The sequence below is a fragment of the Pelophylax lessonae genome (assembly GCF_965119305.1).
Source record: "Pelophylax lessonae genome assembly, chromosome: 4".
Lineage (NCBI taxonomy): Eukaryota > Metazoa > Chordata > Amphibia > Anura > Ranidae > Pelophylax > Pelophylax lessonae.
The window spans coordinates 268,520,378-268,543,431 of record NC_138771.1 but is presented as its reverse complement, the minus strand read 5'-3'; the positions used below and the strand labels follow the sequence as shown (position 1 = coordinate 268,543,431).

At 46.8% G+C, this 23,054-nt stretch overlaps 1 protein-coding gene across 1 annotated transcript in view; it reads left to right on the top strand.

Moving 5' to 3' along the window:
• Positions 1 to 23,054, top strand: part of HELB (DNA helicase B) — a 102,427-nt gene that overhangs the window by 37,490 nt on the left and 41,883 nt on the right. Inside the window, exon 5 of the mRNA XM_082253546.1 lies at positions 12,883 to 13,081. Within this exon, the coding sequence (XP_082109672.1) occupies positions 12,883 to 13,081 (199 nt within the window). The remainder of the gene's footprint in view (positions 1 to 12,882; positions 13,082 to 23,054) is intronic.

Sequence of the window (23,054 nt, the reverse complement as noted above, 5' to 3'; positions counted from 1 at the left end):
TGTGCCCCCTTCAATGCAATGAACAATGTGCTGTGCCCCCTTCAATGCAATGAACACTGTGCTATGCCCGCTTCAATGCAATAAACACTGTGCTGTGCCCCCTTCAATGCAATAAACACTGTGCTGTGCCCCCTTCAATGCAATAAACACTGTGCTGTGCCCCCTTCAATGCAATGAACACTGTGCTATGCCCCCTTCAATGCAATAAACACTGTGCTGTGCCCCCTTCAATGCAATAAACACTGTGCTGTGCCCCCTTCAATGCAATAAACACTGTGCTGTGCCCCCTTCAATGCAATGAACACTGTGATATGCCCCCTTCAATGCAATAAACACTGTGCTGTGCCCCCTTCAATGCAATGAACACTGTGCTGTGCCCCCACAATGCAATGAACACTGTGCTGTGCCCCCTTCAATGCAATAAACACTGTGCTGTGCCCCCTTCAATGCAATAAACACTGTGCCGTGCCCCCTTCAATGCAACTGTGCTGTGCCCCCTTCAATGCAATGAACACTGTGCTGTGCCCCCACAATGCAGAGTTCAGCGTGCCTGCCCCCTTCAATGCAACTGTGCTGTGCCCCCTTCAATGCAATGAACAATGTGCTGTGCCCCCTTCAATGCAATAAACACTGTACTGTGCCCCCTTCAATGCAGAGTTCAGCGTGCATGCCCCTTTCAATGCAGAGCGCCACAGCATTGTCCCCCAATAATTGCAGAGCGCCACAGCATTGTCCCCAATGATTGCAGAGTGCGCCACAGCATTGTACCCCAATGATTGCAAAGAGCCACAGCATTGTCCCCCAATCACTGCAGAGTGCCACAGCATTGTCCCCCAATGATTGCAGAGCGCCACAGCATTGTTCCCCAATGATTGCAGAGCGCCACAGCATTGTCCCCCAATAATTGCAGAGCGCCACAGCATTGTCCCCCAATGATTGCAGAGCGCCACAGCATTGTCCCCCAATGATTGCAGAGCGCCACAGCATTGTCCCCCAATAATTGCAGAGCGCCACAGCATTGTCCCCCAATAATTGCAAAGCGCCACAGCATTGTCCCCCAATAATTGCAGAGCGCCACAGGATTGTCCCCCAATAATTGCAGAGCGCCCACAGCGTTGTACCCCAATGGTTGCAGAGCGCCACAGCATTGTACCCCAATGATTGCAGAGCGCCACAGCATTGTACCCCAATCACTGCAGAGTGCCACAGCATTGTCCCCCAATGATTGCAGAGCGCCACAGCATTGTCCCCCAATAATTGCAGAGCGCCACAGCATTGTCCCCCAATAATTGCAGAGCGCCACAGCATTGTCCCCCAATAATTGCAGAGCGCCACAGCATTGTCCCCCAATGATTGCAGAGCGCCACAGCATTGTCCCACAATGATTGCAGAGTGGCACAGCATTGTCCCCCAATCACTGCAGAGTGCCACAGCATTGTCCCCCAATCACTGCAGAGTGCCACAGCATTGTCCCCCAATCACTGCAGAGTGCCACAGCATTGTCCCCCAATCACTGCAGAGTGCCACAGCATTGTACCCCAATGATTGCAGAGCGCCACAGCATTGTCCCCCAATGATTGCAGAGCGCCACAGCATTGTACCCCAATCACTGCAGAGTGCCACAGCATTGTACCCCAATGATTGCAGAGCGCCACAGCATTGTCCCCCAATGATTGCAGAGCGCCACAGCATTGTCCCCCAATGATTGCAGAGCGCCACAGTATTGTCCCCCAATGATTGCAGAGCGCCACAGCATTGTCCCCCAATGATTGCAGAGCGCCACAGCATTGTACCCCAATGATTGCAGAGCGCCACAGCATTGTCCCCCAATGATTGCAGAGCGCCACAGCATTGTCCCCCAATGATTGCAGAGCGCCACAGCATTGTCCCCCAATGATTGCAGAGCGCCACAGCATTGTCCCCCAATGATTGCAGAGCGCCACAGCATTGTACCCCAATGATTGCAGAGCGCCACAGCATTGTACCCCCAATTATTGCAGAGTGCCCACAGCATTGTACCCCAATTATTGCAGAGCGCCACAGCATTGTCCCCCCAATGATTGCAGGGTGCCAGCATTGTCCCCCAATGATTGCAGAGTGCCAGCATTGTCCCCCAATGATTGCAGAGTGCCAGCATTGTCCCCCAATGATTGCAGAGTGCCAGCAGTGTACCCCAATCGATGCAGAGTGCAGCGTGCGTGCTCCCTTCAAACTTACCTGGCGGCGGCGCGGCTCAGCTTCTTCCTCCTCTTCTGCGGCGGGTCCTTCTCCCTCGTCTCGCGGCGGGAACCGGCGGGCGGCCTCTCCTCTTCTCTGAGCGGCGGTGACGGTGAGTGATTGACGCACGCACCGGCACCGCCCCCATTCGACGTCAGCGATATCCTGGATGATGATTGGTCCAGGCTGGAGACTGGACCAATCACAGCCAGGATATCACGAAGGTGGGGGTGGCCAAGCGCTGTTTCCTGCGCCCAGGTTACGCCCCCAGAAGGCAGCCAATCGGCGCCTCTTCTGGGTCGTAACCCCCACCCCCCCTTTAGCCACCACATTGGCCGGCGAACCGATTTTTTTTTTTTTTTTTTTCCCGAACTTTATTGTTCTTTTTGTCTTTTTTTTTTTTTTTTCTTCTTTTTTTTTTAGGGGGGGCGGCGCCCTGGCGCCCCCTATGCACGGGCCGCCACTGTTCGGTACGGTACGGTATGGTTTGCTTTTCCACTAAAGTTAAGTGGGTGGGATAACAACGGGGTGGGTGGGATTCTCTGACCAATCAGTGGCTAGTAGTGACTGCATGCAAAGGATTGTGGGATATGGTACCAGGTATGGTACCTCTTGGAACCACAATCGAGGTGGTACTGTTTTTGAGAGCCATACCGTTTGGTTCCATGCAGTGGAAAAGCGCCGCCGTACCGTACCGAACCGTTCCTACACCGTACCATGCGGTACCAGCAGTGGAAAAGCACAAAAGCGAGCCGAACCGTTCGGTTCCATGCAGTGGAAAAGCGCCATATGATTCACTTGTTATCCTTTAGGCCCATTTGCACCAGTGCACTTTGGTAATGTGTGTGGTACTGCAACACAGTTACATATGCAATGAGATGCAGTGACATTCTTTGTAAATGACACCTCAACACAGTTGCATAGGACACATCCGACAATGGAAGCCCCATAGTAAGTCAATGGGTGACGTTACTCCCCTCTTATTTTATAGCCGTTTACGGCATTTGTCCTCTGCAGAGCTTCCACTTCTGAAGATCAGATCGGATTGGCTTCAAAAAAGGTATCTGGGGATAAAAGTACCATTTCAGTCTTTGCAGATGACACCAAGCAGTGGAATAACTTCCTTACAGGATGTCTCCAACTTACAAGCTGACCTCAATGCACTGTTTCATTGGCCAACTATGTGGCAAATGAGGACTAAGAACTAAGAAGATGCGTGCATCATACATACTAGGGGGGAGTAGAACTGGAGGAATCCATAGCAGAGAAGGATCTTGGTGTTCTGGTGGATCATAAGCTTAATAATAGCATGCAATGCCAAGCTGCTGTTTCCAAAGCAAGCAAAGTCCTTTCTTGTATTAACAAAGGCATGGACTCCAGAGAGATATAATTTTGCCCCTGTACAAATTATTAGCAAGACCTTATCTGGAATATGCTGTTCAGTTTTGGGCACCAGTTCTTAAAAAGGATATCAGGGAACTGGAGACAGTGCAGAGCAGGGCAACCAGACTGATAAGAGGCGTTGAGGAGCTCGGCTATGAGAAAAGATTAGAGGAACTGAATTTATTCTCTCTTGCGAAGAGGAGATTAAGGGGGGATATGATCAACATGTATAAATACATAAGGGGTCCATATAGTGAACTTGGTGTTGAGTTGTTCACTTTAAGGTCAACACAGACGACAAGGAGGCACTCTTTAGGTCTAGAGGAAAATAGATTAAGTCTCCAAATACGGAAAGGTTTCTTCACTGTAAGAGCTGTGAAAATGTGGAATAGACTCCCTCCAGAGGTGGGTATGGCTGTTTTTTTTGTTTTTTTTTTATATTGGGTGAGCCAGATGGGACTTGTCTTTTTTCAACCTGACTAACTATGTATATATACTGATTTCTTCTTTACAGGGCTAGATAGGTTTGTGTTAGATCTTCGATGTCTATAGATGCAGGGATTTTAGTTTTAGGGTGGACTTGCACTTTAACCATCAGGCATGTCGGCACATTGTTTGCAATGATAATCAGGGCAGCAAAGTGTGGTGCTTTCATTTGGGTCAAAAATGGACCAGGGAAGCAGGAGTCTTTAACCACTTGCCGACTGCCTAACGCCGATCTACGTCGGCAGTCAGCCCCTCACAGGCAAAGTGACGTAGGGCTACGTCACTAGCTTGTGAGGGTCTAGGGAGCGAGCGCGCGCCCCCGCGTGGTCACGGACCCCCCCCCCGCGCGTGTGACCAGCGGACCCGATGTCCGCCGGTCACTCGGCGATCGGCGGGGGAGAGGGAGAATGTCAGGCAGCTTGTGTAAACAAGCCACCTGTCATTCTCCTCGCTGTAAAGACACTGATCAAACGGATCTAGTATGTAGATCCGTTGATCAGTGTCCTTACAGCTCAAGCCACAGCCAATCACAGTAGAAAGCACACCCCTAGGGATACACACAGCCCCTCCCTCCCAAATAAAGTTAACCCCTTCACAACCAGTGTATTTTTACAGTAACAGTGCATATGTATAGCACTGATTACTGTAGAAATGTCACTGGTAACCCCAAAAGTGTCACAAATGTCAGTCAAGGGTCCGATCTGTCCGCCCCAATGTCGCAGTACCGCAAAAAAAAATCGCAGATCGCCACCATTACGCGTTAAAAAAAAAAAAAACAAAAATGACAAAAATCTTTCCCTTTGTTAGTAAACGCGATAACTTTTGCGCAAACCAAAGAAAATACGCTTTTTGCGATTTTTTTTTTTTTTTTTTTTTTTTTTTTTTTTTTTTTTACATATGTAGCATAAAACAAATTGGCCGAAAATTTTAAAAAATTTAGATTTTTACTTTTTTTTGGGGGGGAATTTCATATAAAAAAATGTGAAAAATATTGTTATTTTTGCAAAATTGACGCTCTTTTTTTGTTTATAGCGCGTGATCAAAAAATCGCACAGGTGATCAAATACCACCAAAAGAAAGCTCTGTTTGTGGGAAAAAAAGGACGTCAAATTCGTTTAGGTACAGCGTCGCACGACCGCGCAATTGTCCGTTAAAGTCCCGCAGTGCCGAATCGCAAAATACCCCCTGGTCAGGAAGGGGGTAAAATCTTCCGGGGCTTAAGTGGTTAACATTTGAGTACCACACTCAAGCGTAGGAGGTTTTTTTTTTTGTTTTTTTTTTTTTTTCTGTCTTTTACCAAGAACACTTTTACTTTTTGTGTTTTTTTTTTTTTTTTTAACCACTTTCAGCCCAGGGACGTCATATAACGTCCTGGACTTTGAGTGGGGATATCTGAATAATGCCTGCAGCTGCGGGTATCATTCAGGCTTCAACTTTTGCAGCCGGCGATTCCCTTCACTGAAGGAACAATATCATAGCGGCAGTTTAGCTGCTTGATTGTTACAGACGGCAGGAGGGGACATCTACCCGTGCGATCGGCAACCAGAGAAGGAATCTGCCAGCGGCGGAAGTTCACCATAGATAGGCAGTCTCTATGACTCTCGGAGACCCAGTGCCACGTTATGACATCACGTCCGGCCTGGCAGTTGTAATTACTGCCGTGATCTCGGGCTGTAAAGGCTGAGATCGTTTTCTTAGTCTTTCCTGCCTAGAGGAGAGATGTGGGGACTTATAGACCCCACATCTCTCCTTAAAGAGGAACTGTCATGCACTATTCTTATTACAAGGGATGTTTACATTTCTTGTAATAAAAATAAAAGTGATTAAAAAAAAAATAAAAAGTAAAAGGAAAGTGTAAAAATAAAAAAAATAGAATTTTTGTAAGAACTTACCGTAAAATTATTTTCTCTGATCCCTCTGACAGTCGCCGCCCATCCATTTAGCCTTCACTATTGGGTAATCTTGGTGCCTCCTTGGTGATTGATATAAGCCACAGCCATGGCGTTGTCCATCTGTACCCGAACCGGGTAACCCTGAAGTCGAGATGACCAATGGAACAGACAAAGCTTGATTGCTCGGAGCTCCAAGATGTGTATCGGCAAGGAGGCCTCCTCTGCCGACCACATCCCCGTGCCCAGGATTCCTCCCCAGCCCGACAGGCTGGCATCCGTGGTGAGCACCGTCCACAGCAGAGGCCCGGAAGGACTGGCCCTGTGTCATGGTCGGCAACCGAAACCACCACAAAAGATCCGACCGCACTCGGTGGCTCAGCGAAAATCTCCTGTCTAAAGACTGAGGCGTTCTGTCCCACCTGGCCAGGATCTCTGCTTGCAGAGTCCTTGTGTGAAATTGAGCAAATGGGACAGCTTTGAAAGCTGAAACAATCAGACCCAGAGACCGCATACAGGTCCGCAAGGAGGAGAGATCGTGGTCCCTGAGGGACCTGATCTCGTCCCGCAGGGTCCGGAGTTTGTCCTCCAGAAGGAAAACTCGTGCCTGAGCCGAGTCCAGGACCATCCCCAGGTACTGAAGACTAACTGAAGGAGTCAGTGTGGACTTCTGAAAATCGATGGTCTACCCGAACACCTGGAATGTCTGAACCGCCACAGACAGATCGCACGTCACAGTTGCACCCGAGCTTGACCTTAACAGGAGGTCGTCCAGATTTACTGCCGTGATCTCGGGCTGTAAAGGCTGAGATCGTTTTCTTAGTCTTTCCTGCCTAGAGGAGAGATGTGGGGACTTATAGACCCCACATCTCTCCTTAAAGAGGAACTGTCATGCACTATTCTTATTACAAGGGATGTTTACATTTCTTGTAATAAAAATAAAAGTGATAAAAAAGTAAAAGGAAAGTGTAAAAATAAAAAAAATAGAATTTTTGTAAGAACTTACCGTAAAATTATTTTCTCTGATCCCTCTGACAGTCGCCGCCCATCCATTTAGCCTTCACTATTGGGTAATCTTGGTGCCCCCTTGGTGATTGATATAAGCCACAGCCATGGCGTTGTCCATCTGTACCCGAACCGGGTAACCCTGAAGTCGAGATGACCAATGGAACAGACAAAGCTTGATTGCTCGGAGCTCCAAGATGTGTATCGGCAAGGATGCCTCCTCTGCCGACCACATCCCCATGCCCAGGATTCCTCCCCAGCCCGACAGGCTGGCATCCGTGGTGAGCACCGTCCACAGCAGAGGCCCGGAAGGACTGGCCCTGTGTCATGGTCGGCGACCGAAACCACCACAAAAGATCCGACCGCACTCGGTGGCTCAGCGAAAATCTCCTGTCTAAAGACTGAGGCGTTCTGTCCCACCTGGCCAGGATCTCTGCTTGCAGAGTCCTTGTGTGAAATTGAGCAAATGGGACAGCTTTGAAAGCTGAAACAATCAGACCCAGAGACCGCATACAGGTCCGCAAGGAGGAGAGATCGTGGTCCCTGAGGGACCTGATCTCGTCCCGCAGGGTCCGGAGTTTGTCCTCCAGAAGGAAAACTCGTGCCTGAGCCGAGTCCAGGACCATCCCCAGGTACTGAAGACTAACTGAAGGAGTCAGTGTGGACTTCTGAAAATCGATGGTCCACCCGAACACCTGGAATGTCTGAACCGCCACAGACAGATCGCACGTCACAGTTGCACCCGAGCTTGACCTTAACAGGAGGTCGTCCAGATAACCGAGGATCGAAACCCCCTTTTAAATGCAGTAAAGCCAGCACTGGAGCCAAAACCTTGGTAAAAACCCTGGGAGGCGAAGCGAGACCAAGGGTAACTCCACACACTGGTAATGCCCACCTGCCACCGCGAAGCCGAGATATCTCTGATGACCCTCGTAGATAGGGATGTGCAGAAACACATCCTTCAAGTCGATGGAGGCCAGGAAGTCCCCTGGACTCAACGACGCCACTACCGACCTGATGGATTCCATCTGGAACTTCTGCACCCGCACAAAGCGGTTCAGAGACTTCAAGTCCAGAATCGGACGCACTTTGCCCTCTTTTTTTCTGGGCACCGTGAACAGGTTGGAATAAAAACCGCAAAACCTGTCCCGTGAAGGCACGGGCACAATGACTCCTTGGGCGAGCAGATCTTGCACCGCCCCCATGAGATCTCTGAGACGATCGGGAGTCAGCTGGAGATTTGACGGGAAGAACCTATCTGCGGGGCGAGTTTGAAACTCGATCTTGTACCCTGAACGAATCCGCTCGTGAACCCACCTGTCCCGAATGCTGGACAACCAGGGTTCCTGAAAGCAACGCAGACCCCCCCCCCCCCCACTCCTAAGACTGGTGAGAGCGTCCCTTCAGGAAGAGGTGGACTGGGCTGCCGAACCAGACTGACCGGCCTTTGGCTTACCCGACCATGGCTTCTTGTGACCACCGGAGGGCTTGAATCATTTGCCCTTGTCCTGCGCCCCGAAGGCATGAAAGGACCCACGCTGAGCGTGGAAGGAAGGCCCCCTGCCTAGCGCAGGAGGACTTACCCATAGTGACTTTCCCCGTAACCCCCTTAATCAACTCATCCAGAGTGTCCCCATAAGGAACATCAGACCCCGTCTTATTGGAAGCGTGGTCAGTCGACCAGCTTTATACCTAAATAATGTGTCGGATCGCGACCGCAGACAACCGAGCAACTAGTGGAGCCTCGTCCAAGGCCGCGTCACACAGGTACATACCAGTCTGGGTAATCTGATCCAACATGTCAAGGGCAATTGGAAAGGCAGACTCCGCCGCCCAGGTGCTCCAAAGCACCTTGGACCACGCAGCGAGAGCCCGAGAGGCCAACAGGGTTTAGCAGGGAGTCCGCCCCCCAATGAAAGTAGCGATAAAGCGCCTCCACGCGCCTATCAGCTGAATGTGTGAACACCGGGGAGTTCTCCACCGGCATCAAGGTGATATATTCAGCCTAGAGACAGTGAGGTCCCCTTCTTTGGACACCATCCAACGTTTAGCCCTAGCCTCCAAAAAGGGATAGCGGGGGTGAAAACGCATATGTTTTATGCGACGCCACTGGTCGTTCACAATTGTGTGAAACTCCTCAGGGCAGAAAAAAAACTGACCCGATGCCTGGGCCCTTCGGAACCAGAGATGCTCATCGTCAAGATTTTGAGTCTCCTTAATGGCGCTAATGAGGGCCTCCATCGCAGCGCTTTCCACGCCACCGAGCAGGAAGATTCCTCCACCCAGAAGCTGAAGACAGGGGCCCCTCCGGAGGGACATCGTCCGTGGCAACCAAAATTCAGACTCTGAGTCAGAGGACTGGGAGGGCATAGGCCGTTGGTTTGGAGGAGCATTCCGACAGCAGCAGACCCACTTTGGACGCAAAAGAGCAGCAGATAATGAGGCCATGGAAGAGGTTTCAGGAATACCCGAAGCCCCCACCAGGCCTGCGGGGAAATTGTAAGCCTGGGAGTCCAGAAATGCCAATATAAAATTAATGGGACGCTGGCCCTCTAAATCGGCGGTTCCCGCGGAACCCCACCGCAGCCTGCACTATTTGAAAGAGCCCCTTCAGATAATGCAAAATCCCCAAGAAACAGTTTCGGCAGAAAAATGCCCGTGGCATTAGTAAAAATCCCCCCACAGTGTCAGTAACTGTCGCATGCTGCTCTGTGAGAAAATGGAAGGAAAGGAGGAAGTGACCTCACGCCCCTAGAGGCCTAGCCCCTGAACCACAATAAAATGGTGTCTAATGAAACTCAATGTAAAAAGTCACCTGCAAGATGGCCGCTTGCCCTTAATAGGCATGTGCCCTTAGCCAAGATGGCGCCCGATCGGCACCAGGACAAGGTCTTAAAATGGCTGCTGCCCACACACAGAGCTCAGCCACCTGCCCTCATCCAAAATGGCGGCCGCGCTAAACGGCGCCAAATTAAGCATATACATGCGGCCTGGCCACCACAGGGGACCCCAGGGAAACCCCCTCACAGCTATGGAGCCCCCCCCATACCTCCCAGGTACCACAAGTACCACGGACAGCACCCACAGCAGGGCCAGGGAGGAAGATAAAATCCACCAAGCCGGCCAGAAGGGGGATCCCACAGAGACCACCAGCCCTGCCATCCCCCAAGAGTGGGCCCACAAACCCCCCTAAGTGTCCTAGTCCCAGGGACAAGGGGGTATCAGTACTCACCAGTCCAGGAAAGCGGGCACCGCTCTGATACGGGAGACCCTTCCACCCTAAGTGGGGGTGCCAGCTGCCAAGGAGGGATGCTAGCAACATGCGGGCGTTCCGGAGTTGAGACACCCTCGGCGAAGACGCAGCTCCACAGGCTCGTCCCCATTCCAAGGGGCACTGTGGTTGCGAGGCCTGGGCGCACCAGTAACCTGCGACGCTCGTTGGCAGGCTGAGACTCCATAAGGATCTATATTACCCAGTGCGAGGCCCAGCTCTGCAGTCACTTGTAGTCCTCCAGGAAAAAGTCCCTGACTAACTAGTGATAGTGAGAGAAATAAAAACCTATTTTCAGAAGAAAAATACATAATTTGAGAAAAAAACATAAAGAAAACCAAGACGCTAGGTCCCGGCCAAGAAGAGCTAGCCTACTCCTGACCCTAGGCAGCATAAAACTGAGGACCAGTGGTAACTGGATCAGGATAATGGCTGGGGTCGGCCCTCTAGAGGTGTGTCTAAGTATAGAAAAGTTTTTTATTAACATTTCTAACTGCTTAGCTTATTCCTGTAGAGGGCGCCATTACCCAATAGTGAAGGCTAAATGAATGGGCGGCGACTGTCTGTCTTTTTTTTTTTTTTTTTTTTTAAGCGACGCTGTCCCCGTGTGCTCGCATGCAGAAGCGAATGCATACGTTTGTCGCGCGCACATATGTAAACGACATTCAGACCACACGTGAGGTATCGCTGCGAATGTTAGCGCAAGAGCATCAATTCTTGCCCAAGACCTCTTCTGTAACTTTAAACTGGTAACCTGTAAAATGTTTTAAAGCGTCGCCTGTTGAGATTTTTAAGTAACGAAGTTTGGCGCTATTCCACGAGTGTGCACAATTTTTAAAGCGTGACATGTTCGGTATCTATTTACTCGGTGTAACCTCATCATTCGCATTATACAAAACAAACAATTATTGCGGCGCTACTATGGTATTTAAAGTGGCAAAGTGCAGCAATTAAAGTGCATTTGAGTGCCGGTTCACATTATTGCGGCTTTTGAGATCGCATGTAATTCGGAGCGCACTGCTCCTTCATTACATGCGATCTCATGTGCGGATGCGAGTTTAGCCATACACTTTGTATGGCTGAATTCACACTGTATCCGCACCAAACACTCACAGGAGGCTTTTTATGAGCCCCAGTAGAATCGGATCGCACAGTGGTTCACACTTGTGCGATCCGATTCTGTGCGTACTGTCAGATAGCACTGCGATATGCGATCAAACTGGGGGTGTCGTTAACATTTAATTGACACCCCCTGCGTATCGCATATGGCAGTGTGAACTGCCAGAGGTGCGGATGCAATGCGGGAACACGCTGCATATTCGCAGCCTTCCCGCATCGCACAAGTGTGAACCGACACTGAATCTGTGTTACTTGAAAGGTATTTATACACAGCCACACTGACAGCATGACACCCCAGAGGACGTCTTATGAGACGAAACGCCGTGTGGGTCTGCTACAAGTGTTGCTGTGACTTGATTCTGGATGCCATATGTACTCTATACAAGTGCTATTTCTTTCTGGATACATGTAAGTGCTGCTGCTTTTTATATATATATATATATATATATATATAATGTGTGTGTGTATGTATGTATATATATATATATATATATATATATATATATATATATATATATATATATATATATATATATATTATAGTTATTATAATAAATTCCCTTTACACGGGTACACACTAGGTCGAGTCTTCTCTTTTCTTGAGCTTATGAGGATGATATACTCGATTCATGTGGCTATTATAAGAGGACATACTTGCTGGGATTAGAGATGTCCAGTAGATGCTGAATACATCAAATCCATCTTGAGATTGCAGATATTGTGACCGTTATATAAACCAATCTGCCTATGCGACCTGAAGAGTATATGCTCTTATTGGGTCCCATCTGTCTGGTAAGCCCCCTCCCGTTTCATCTATAGGTGCAGGTGCACATAGCGATTAATGTGGAGAATTTCCTGCACTTCCTGCACTTTGGGAGTTTCTTCCTTTTTAAGCATAGAGACTTTCTATACAATTGTTTACATAAAATATATGCACTGTTTATGTATTTATTGGTGTTAATTTCAATTGCTTATAACACTGGATTCATATGCACTTTTATTATTGCACTTTGTCACTTTTATATTATAGTTACGACACAGATTCAAATGCACTTTGCCTCTTTAAATACCATAGTAGCGCCGCAATAATTGTTGTATATATTGCGAATTGTCTATCGTTTTTTGCTGGCTGCTGATTACTAAATATTGTTAGCGCGGTATAACCTTTTTCCATTTACATTATACAAAAAAATTGGGCTAACTTTTAGTGTTTTGTGTTTTTTTTTTTTTTTCCCCATCAATTTTTTTATTTTCCCCTAAAAAAGCATTTGAAAAATTGCTGCGCAAATACTGTGTGAGATAAAAAGTTGCAATGACCACCATTTTATTCCCTAGGATCTCTACTAAAAAAAACCTATATAATGTTTCGGGGTTCTGAGTAATTTTCTAGCAAATAAAATTATTATTTTTACACGTAGGAGAGGAGTGCTAAGATAGGTCCGGTATGGAAGTGGTTAAGTTGGGTTGGGACAGGGTCTCTGTATTGCTGATTTTCTCACCTTTCTCATTTAGATTACATGCAGCTATTCAGCTTGGAAGAAGCAGCAGCGGAAAAAAGAAGAGAGTGGTGAGGAGCATAAAAATCCATGGAAATTCTCAGAAGTAGAAGTACTGGTGGTTGATGAGGGCAGTTTGGTGTCTACGCGAATATTTAGCGCGGTTTTGAAACTGCTATGTACACATGCCAGGCTGGCAAAGTTGGTGATTCTTGGTATGTGTGGATACTTTGAGAATTACTTTTATACTATACTTTATACTAGGGATGCACCGAATAATCGGCGGCCGAACATTATTCGGCCGAAAATAGAAAAATAGCACTTTCGGTGTTCGGCCGAATAAGTCAAAAGGCCGAATAATTTTGTGCCGAATAATAGGGCTGAACGATAGTCGATATGATATTGACTATCGTTCTGTGGCCGTAGGCGATATTTACAGGGGGAAGGGACTCGGAGGAGGACAGGAGGACTCACAGACTTCCGTGTTAGGCAGGGGAAGCCGGGACACTTCAGCGGTGAGCATACATACATTACTCACTCGTGCACTGCAGCCCGCCCCACACATTCAGTGAGTCTTACTCTCCTCCCTAGTTTTTTCAATGGCACATTCAGGAAGCCAATCACGCCGTGATTAGCTGCACAGCGAACCAATCACGCGTGCCTGCACACCTGATTGGTTCCGCTGTGCCGCTACTCACGGCGTGATTGGCTTCCTGAATGTGCCATTGAAAAAACTAGGGAGGAGAGTAAGACTCACTGAATGTGTGGGGTGGGCTGCAGTGCACGAGTGAGTAATGTATGTATGCGGCTGTGCTCCTTTCCAGGCTACTACTAGTCCACCTCCAGCCTCCTACTACCACCACTGAGAGACTGTCTGTCACTGTATAATCTGATCGAGTCCACACTGACACTGACTGACTGTCACTGAGTAATTGATGTTACCACATTAACCCTGACCTTCCCAGTGCCCTGTATCTGCAATTAAAATTTACAAGGCTGCCTGCATGCTTCCTGATTTCCATTCCCAGCATCCTTCCCAATCCCTACAGTGTCACTAACATTAACCCTATGGTACAAGGCTGCAGTGTGCACTGAATCCCATTCCCTACATTAACATTTAGGGAGAGAGAGAGAGACATGAGAGGACAAGAGAGAGAGAGAGAGAGAGACATGAGAGGACAAGAGAGAGAGAGAGAGACACGAGAGGACAAGAGAGAGGACAAAAAATTGGCAAAATAAATGGAAAAAATGCAAAACACCGCGTTCGGTATTCGGCCTTCGGCCAAACATTTTATTATTATTCGGCTTCGGCTTCGGCCAAGAATTTCATTTCGGTGCATCCCTACTTTATACTATATACTATACTTTGAGAATTACTTTTATACTATACTTTATACTATATACTATACTTTGAGAATTACTTTTATGTTATAAAAGGCAGAAATAATCGTACAGTAAAGTGCAAGCAAATCCTTTTTTTGGCTGTCCGTCTGTTCTGTTAAAGGTAATGAATAGTGTTTTCTTATATAATTTTTTCTTTTTTCAATGATTTGTTCAGATTATTTTAGTCAGGTAGATGTGAAATGTTGTATGTAGATATTTCATATTTTGTTTTGCAGGCAGCATGTGGTGAGTGAGAGTCTTATACTGCAGGCTTACCGACTTCTTTTTTTTTAGTGGGTTTTTTCTTTTCTTTTTTTTTTCTTGCTGATATCTGACTTTGCAGGATCTTGTGTTAAACACTCGAGCTGATAGGAGAGTCCTCCAAATGACTGCTGCTGCAGACAAAGAATGATGACGGGGGGGGGGGGGGGGGGGGGTTGCTCCTCTGCAGTCTATACATGCAGAGCTAGTATTGGGTTTTTTATTAGACAGTCAAGTATACACTGCAGCTTTGAAGCATCAGTGCTTACTTGGAACATAAAGATTCCTTACAAATAATATCAAAATGTAGGAATGATCAGTTTATAAATGTATGTCCTTTAAAGAGGAAGTAAAGAAATGTGTTTTTTTTTTTTTTATGACCTGCAAAGTAAAGGCATAATGTGCTAGTATGCATAGCACATTATGTGAAACTTATTTGCAAATGCAGTCCTCGTTGTCACCGCTGGAGGCAACATCCATCTTCATCCGTCTTCCCCCCCCCCGGGTCCGTGGACTGCGGCTATGCGACTGGCCGGAGCTGTGTGACATCACTTGCGTGCAGGAGCCGCCAGTAATGACACGGGGCTCTGATGAAACGTCATGGGTGGTCATTCCTTCAGAGCGCATGCTCCAATGATGTCATCAGCTGCACATACAGTAAATATCTCCTAAACAGTGCATGTTTTGGAGATATTTACAGTACCTATAGGTACAAATTATCAATGGATGTTTACTTCCTTTTTAACCACTTGAGTTCCAGAAGATTTTACACCCTTCATGGCCAGTGATATTTTTATTTTTTTTTGCTATTCAGCACTGCACCACTGTAACTGACAATTGCGCGGTCATGCAAGAAAAAGACCAAAATGAACCTCCCCCTTGATATTACCTACTTTCTGTTGTAAAACACTTCTAAAATTATCATATTTATTTTTAAATTTTGGCTAAAATGTCTTCTGCTACATTTGTTTGGTATTAAAAAAAAAAAAAATACTGTAGAAGGTTTTCCAGGCATTGGGCCTGATGTGGGTCTGCCATTGTTACCGGTTACCTCTCCAGCCCATGTGAACTGCGACCCTGGGTGTGAGAACTGAGACATTGACAACTCCGGCATCTTTGTTTGGTTGTTTTATTGTATTTTTAGGAGATGGGAGAAGGGAATGAGTGGATACTCCTTTGGCTCGACTATGTACAATTCTGGGACTTTTATAGCAGAAATGCCCGTTAGTGCTGTCTTGACGCTAGCCAACGCTTACTGACGCTTCGAACACACTGTATCTCGGAAAAGCTGTGCTGGAACTCCGACCTAAGTCCAGAAGATCCAGGACTGTAGAATATTGAACTTTTGACGCTACTGGCACCCACAAGTCACTGACTACTCCCTCCAGCCTTGCACTGGCTTGAGGTAGCTTGTTGTGAATTCCTGTATGGCTGCAACTCTTAACTGATGCACTCACACTGTGCACTGACTCTTCAGGGCCCAAACTGCAGGTGTCCCCTTTAACTCTTCAGGGTCCTCAACCTAGGTACTCCCTTTACAGCTAGCTGACACTTGGATCCTAGAACCTTCTCCGGAGTGGTCCCCTCTGACTCTAGGCAGACCCCCAGGGGCAATCCTCAGTACTCATGACCTGTGTAGGCTTTCCTGGGACTGGACCCCTCTCTCCCTCCGCTGGTTCTCGGCACACCGGATCCCTGCAGCTCAACTCAGCATCCTCTGGATTCTCAGACAGCACCGAGACATCCACTTCCTCAAACAGGAGGAAAGACAGCCATTCTCTGCCTCCTGGGACTCTGCTCCTGCCAAAGACGCTGATTCATGCACTCCCCTCAGACTATACCCACTCACAGAATCCTTTGCAGCAGAATCTGCCTTCTGGGGTAGTTACAAGCCTGAATGTGTCCCTGATTGGGTTTCCTCCAGTGCCCTATGAGAAGCCTCTCACAGAGCCAGTGGGGAGACTCCCCTCTCAGCAGACACACCTGGAAGCCATGACACCCTAGCCAAAAAACAATCATGGCCCTGCTGTTCGGCAGACAAGGCCCACTATGCATTTACCTAGCGCCTACCTGTAGGGTGCTACACCCCATATTGTAGTATATAAAAAAGTGCATATTATTGGTTTATGTGAAAGTCATAGCATCTATAAACAATGGTATGTACAGTATATTTGAAAATTGATCCTGATATACTGATGGTACTCCATTCTTATGGCCTCAAAACGCCAGGACAATACAAATACTCCCCAAATGACCCCTTTTTGGAAGGAAGACAGTCTGGAGCATTTACTAAGAGGCATGATGAGTTTTTTGAAGTTGTCATTTTTTGTCAAAATGCTTTGAAAAATGAAGAAATTAATTCAATTTCTTTTTTTTTTTTTTTTTTTCATTTGTCTTTTTTACATACTGTCTCCAGTGCAGGACAGCATCATGATATGACATTTTTATTCAGCTTTTTGTGATCAGTAATTTTTTTTTTTTTTTTTTTAACATGGTTCTTGCCTATACGGTGATGATCACTGTATAAGCAATAGTTTTAGCTGTCATGAATGGGCTAACCATTCATGAACAGCTTGCTTATGTTTGTGATTGACTAAGCCTATCACATGGTGCAGGTAGCCAGGTACCATGTGATTGCTTTGGGCCAATCACAGATCACTACAGTAAGCAAGCTGGTAATTAATAGTCATTCATGACAGGTTGTTTGTTATCATGTGATCTCTATGACCAATCCTAACAATCACATGATATCTGGCTACCAGATACCAGTAACCGTGATCCTCTAAACACCGCAGTCAGGAGCGTGCTGCACGCTCCAAACCTGGAACAGGCTCGAGTGTGTGTATATGTGTGTATATATATCTCTATCTGAGCCTGCCGTGTTGCCCTGTTGCGGTTAAAGCGGAGTTCCACCCAGGGGATACTTTTTTTTAATAAAAATACCCCCGGGACAGTCAGGGTTAGTACATTCCACAATGGCTAGCCTCTGATCTGTCCCGGGTTGCACTTACCTTTTAGGAGAAATACTTACCTTGAAAAAGTATTCTCTGGTGTGGGCAGCTTGAAGCCAGCGCTATCCTCTTCGGCGTCCTCTTCCTTCTTCTTTGGTCCCACAATGCACTGCACCGGCCCCGCCATCACTTCCGGTGCGCGCGCGTCATCCCTCCACAGCTTCTGGGCATGCCCAGAAGCTGTTTAGAAGGGAATGACGTGCGCGCACCGGAACTGACGTCGGGGCCGGTGCAGGCGCATTGATTCCTGGGAGCGATGACGTTCAGCTTCCAGGAATCATTGCAAAAGCCAGGAAGTGACGAATGGCCGTGGCCGCCGAGGGGAGGAAGAAGGAAGTAAGGTAAGTATATTTTCTCTACAAGGTAAGTAAAAAAAAAAAATTGCGATTATCCATTTGTTTTTCAGGTGACCCGGAGCGAGAAGATGGAGGTAAGTATAAATTTAGGGTGGAACTCCGCTTTAAGTGCTAGTTCACTTAAAAAAAAAAAAACTGCCTATGCAGGTAAGGGGTGTTTGTAGATAAAAATGAACTGTGCAGCTTTGACTAAAGTTGATTAATGCTTTTGCTATCGGTGTACCTGGTGTACTTGATGACGCCTGGCTGGAATACTCCCAGGACACAGGCATGTGACAGGTCTTCTTTATGGAGAGATCTGGAGTCTGGGGACCCCTAATCCCTCCTCTGCACTTAAAACCATTTAAAACACCAAGATTCGATTTTTTTTTTTTTTTTTTAATGCTTTTGATTTCTAAAAACTGGTACCGATGGTTTCCGAGTAAACCGCAAGTGATGTCATGTCATCGCTTTTAAGTTAACTGTTAGGAATGCATCGGCTGGTAGCTCAGATCTTCTGGTGGGACAACAGAGCCTGAGTTAGCCGCAGGAAGGGAAGGGGGGGGGTGGTGGTGTGACACCTTGTGGTAGATACACCCTGGCTTTGTGGAACATTTTACTCAGGAACTTGTTGACAGAAACATCAGTAAGTTATTGCACCCATGTTCAGCTGGCCTAAAAGTTGCTGGGGTGAGAATTTTAACAAATAGTTTATTTTATTATGCTTCATGTTCAACCCCAATTCCAAAAAATGCTGGTACGCTGTGTAAAATCTACTTAAAGGAGTTGTAAGGTCAGGAAGCGTTCTATGCATTAAGATAAAAAGACTTCTGTGTGTAGCAGCCTCCCCAGCACCCCCTAATACTTACCTGTGCCCCCTCCATGTCCAGTGATGTCCACGGTCCTGGGACTCCCCCCCCCAATTGGTTGAGTTACAGCCGTGGCGCCATTGGCTCCCACAGCTGTCAATCAGGAGAGAGAGGGGACGGGGCCGAACGGCTGCTCCGTGTCTGAATGGACACGTGGAGATGCAGCTCAGCTCGGGTGCCCCCATAGCAAGCTGCTTGCTGTGGGGGTACTTGATAGGAGGGAGGGGCCAGGAGCAGGAACGAGGGACCCGAGAAGAGGAGGATTCGGGCTGCTCTGTGCAAAACCAAGTGCACAGAGGCGGCAAGTATAACATGTTTGTTATTTAAAAAAAACAAAGCTTCACAATCACTTTAAAGAATGCAATGATTTGCAAATCTCATAAACCCATATTTTATTCACAATAGAAAACATATCAAATGTTTAAACATATAGGGTAAGGTTGTTTTGAAACTGATGGCAGCCACTTGTTGCATTAGGTTAAAAAAAAATGCTGAGGGTTTAAGAATACTTTTAAGGCTGGAAGACCTAAAGGCTTATACAAACTGACCTATAGCAACCCACCAGAATAAACATTTTATACCTGATTAGATTGTAAGCTCCATTGAGCATGGCCCTCTTTACCCTATTGAATTTTATTGTATTATAACTGTATTGTCTCCCTTTTATTGTAAAGTGCTGCTAAAACTGTTGGTGCTGTATAATTCCTGTATAGTTTGAAATGTTCAGTACACATAAATTCTCATTGGTTGCTCTGACCTAGAGCCCTCTGCACAATGTTACTACTCTTTTCTCTGTCTTATTAAATAAACCCAAAATCTGGCCATACATGTTAGACATATGCCGGTTTTCGGTAATTCGATATATCGCGGTATTGCATAGCCACGGTATTGTTATTGTGGCATTTTTAAAATACCGAGTTTCTCTGCTCCTGGGTCTGACTTGTGAATTGATACATTTCAGTGAGCTGGATGACTCATTCACTCACACAGCTAAGCCTTTCAGCATTAAGTGCCGGTTCACACTGATGCGATGCGGGAAGGCTGCGAATTCGCAGCCTGTTCCCGCATCGCACACGCACCCCCGGCAGTTCACACTGCCATATGCGATCCGCTGGGGGTGTCAATGTAATCTTAACGACACCCCCAGTTTGATCGCATATCGCAGTGCGATCGTGCAGTTCGCACAGGATCGGATCGCACAAGTGTGAACCGCTGTGCGATCCGATCCTGATGCGGCAGCAAAAATGCCTCCTGTGCGTGTTTGCTGCGGGTGCGATGCGAATTTAGCCATAGAAACTGTATGGCTAACCTCGCACCGCACAGCTGATCGCATGTCATGTCGGAGCAGTGCGCTCCGACATTACATGCGAACCCCGCACACGCAGTAGTGGGAACCGGGGCTAAGTCTCCCAGTAACTATAAACAAAAATGATTACATTTGTATCTTTTCCTTCCCTCTGCCAGGGAGAAAGGAAGTTTAACCTCTTAAAGACTGGATCTTTTTCTGACACTTGTTGCTTGCAAGTTAAAATCAGTTTTTTTTTTGCTAGAAAAGTACTTAGAACCCCCAAACATTTTATATATTTTTTTAGCAGAGACCCTACAGAAAATAATGGCGATTGTTGTAATATTTTATGTCACACTGTATTTGCGCAGCAGTCTTTCAAACGCAATTAATAGACTTTAATGAATAAAAAAAAAAAAAAACGTAACAGTAAAGTTATCCCAATTTTTTTTTTTTGTTACACAGAGAATCGTGAGAGAATCGTGATCTTTATTCCAAGCTAAAAAATCGTGATTCTCATTTTGGCCAGAATCGTGCAGCTCTAATATATATACAGTGGGTACGGAAAGTATTCAGACCCCCTTAAATTTTTCACTCTTTGTTATATTGCAGCCATTTGCTAAAATCATTTAAGTTCATTCTTCTTCCTCATGAATGTACACACAGCTCCCCATATTGATGGAAAAACACAGAATTGTTGACATTGTTGCAGATTTATTAAAAAAGAAAAACTGAAATATCACATGGTCCTAAGTATTCAGACCCTTTGCTGTGACACTCATATATTTAACTCAGGTGCTTTCCATTTCTTCTGATCATCCTTGAGATGGTTCTACGCCTTCATTTGAGTCCAGCTGTGTTTGATTATACTGATTGGACTTGATTAGGAAAGCCACACACCTGTCTATATAAGACCTTCCAGATCACAATGCATGTCAGAGCAAATGAGAATCATGAGGTCAAAGGAACTGCCTAAAAGAGCTCAGAGACAGAATTGTGGCAAGGCACAGATCTGGCCAAGGTTACAAAAAGATTTCTGCTGCACTTAAGGTTCCTAAGAGCACAGTGGCCTCCATAATCCTCAAATGGAAGACGTTTGGGACGACCAGAACCCTTCCTAGAGCTGGCCATCCGGCCAAACTGAGCTATTGGGGGAGAAGAGCCTTGGTGAGAGAGGTAAAGAAGAACCCAAAGATCACTGTGGCTGAGCTCCAGAGATGCAGTCAGGAGATGGGAGAAAGTTGTAGAAAGTCAACCATCACTGCAGCCCTCCACCAGTCGGGCTTTATGGCAGAGTGGCCCGACGGAAGCCTCTCCTCAGTGTAAGACACATGAAAGCCCGCATGGAGTTTGCTAAAAAACACCTGAAGGACTCCAAGATGGTGAGAAATAAGATTCTCTGGTCTGATGAGACCAAAATAGAACTTTTTGGCCTTAATTCTAAGCGGTATGTGTGGAGAAAACCAGGCACTGCTCATCACCTGTCCAATACAGTCCCAACAGTGAAGCATGGTGGTGGCAGCATCATGCTGTGGGGGTGTTTTTCAGCTGCAGGGACAGGACGACTGGTTGCAATCGAGGGAAAGATGAATGCGGCCAAGTACAGGGATATCCTGGACAAAAACCTTCTCCAGAGTGCTCTGGACCTCAGACTGGGCCGAAGGTTTACCTTCCAACAAGACAATGACCCTAAGCACACAGCTAAAATAACGAAGGAGTGGCTTCACAACAACTCCGTGACTGTTCTTGAATGGCCCAGCCAGAGCCCTGACTTAAACCCAATTGAGCATCTCTGGAGAGACCTAAAATGGCTGTCCACCAACGTTTACCATCCAACCTGACAGAACTGGAGAGGATCTGCAAGGAGGAATGGCAGAGGATCCCCAAATCCAGGTGTGAAAGACTTGTTGCATCTTTCCCAAAAAGACTCCTGGCTGTATTAGATCAAAAGGGGGCCTCTACTAAATACTGAGCAAAGGGTCTGAATACTTAGGACCATGTGATATTTCAGTTTTTCTTTTTTAATAAATCTGCAACAATGTCAACAATTCTGTGTTTTTCTGTCAGTATGGGGTGCTATGTGTACATTCATGAGGAAGAAGAATGAACTTAAATGATTTTAGCAAATGGCTGCAATATAACAAAGAGTGAAAAATTTAAGGCGGTCTGAATACTTTCCGTACCCACTGTATATATACACACACGCATAGCAGCCCACATTACATTATTATATAGCCATCAAGCAGTGTCTGGCCTACCTGGTGATGACTGGTCCTGGCGCTCTGATCCGATGGCCTGGTCTTTAAAGGGGCAAATCCTTGCGATCCAGAAGTGGTTAAACCTGCAGGAGGACCGGTGTTTTTATCTATTAATGACTTTACTATTGCTTTAGGCCTGGTTCACATGTATGCGGGTTGGTGGTTCACATGTATGCGGGTTGGGGGCCCACATTTGCACAGGCATAGCAGCCCATTGATGTGAATGGGCTTGAGCTGCTATGCCTGCGTTTTCAGCTGAAAAAAGGTGCATGCAGAATTTAAAAAAATGCAGTGGCCATGAAATCCATCCTTCTTTTGCACCATGCGACTTACCTGCCGTTGCTGCACACGCAAACTGTTTTTAAATGCCGTGCCCACGTATACAAAAAATGCAGAAAGCTTGCCAGAGCAGGAACTGCAGGGTAGTCGCATGGTGCAAAAGCAGGATGGATTTCAAGGCCACTGAATTTTAAAAAAATGCTGCATGCACCTTTTTTCTGCGGAAAATGAGGGCATAGCAGCCCGTTCAAATCAATGGGCTGCTATGCCTGTGCAAATGTGGGCCGCCAACCCGCATACATGTGAACCGCCAACCCGCATACATGTGAACCGCCAACCCGCATACATGTGAACCAGGCCTAAAGCAATAGTAAAGTAATTTATAAACAACACCTCCTTCAGATTTAACCACTTCTTGACCACAAGGATTTGCCCTCTTAATGACCAGGCCATCGGATCGGAGCCGAGCGCCAGGACCAGTTATCACCAGTTAGGCCAGACACTGCT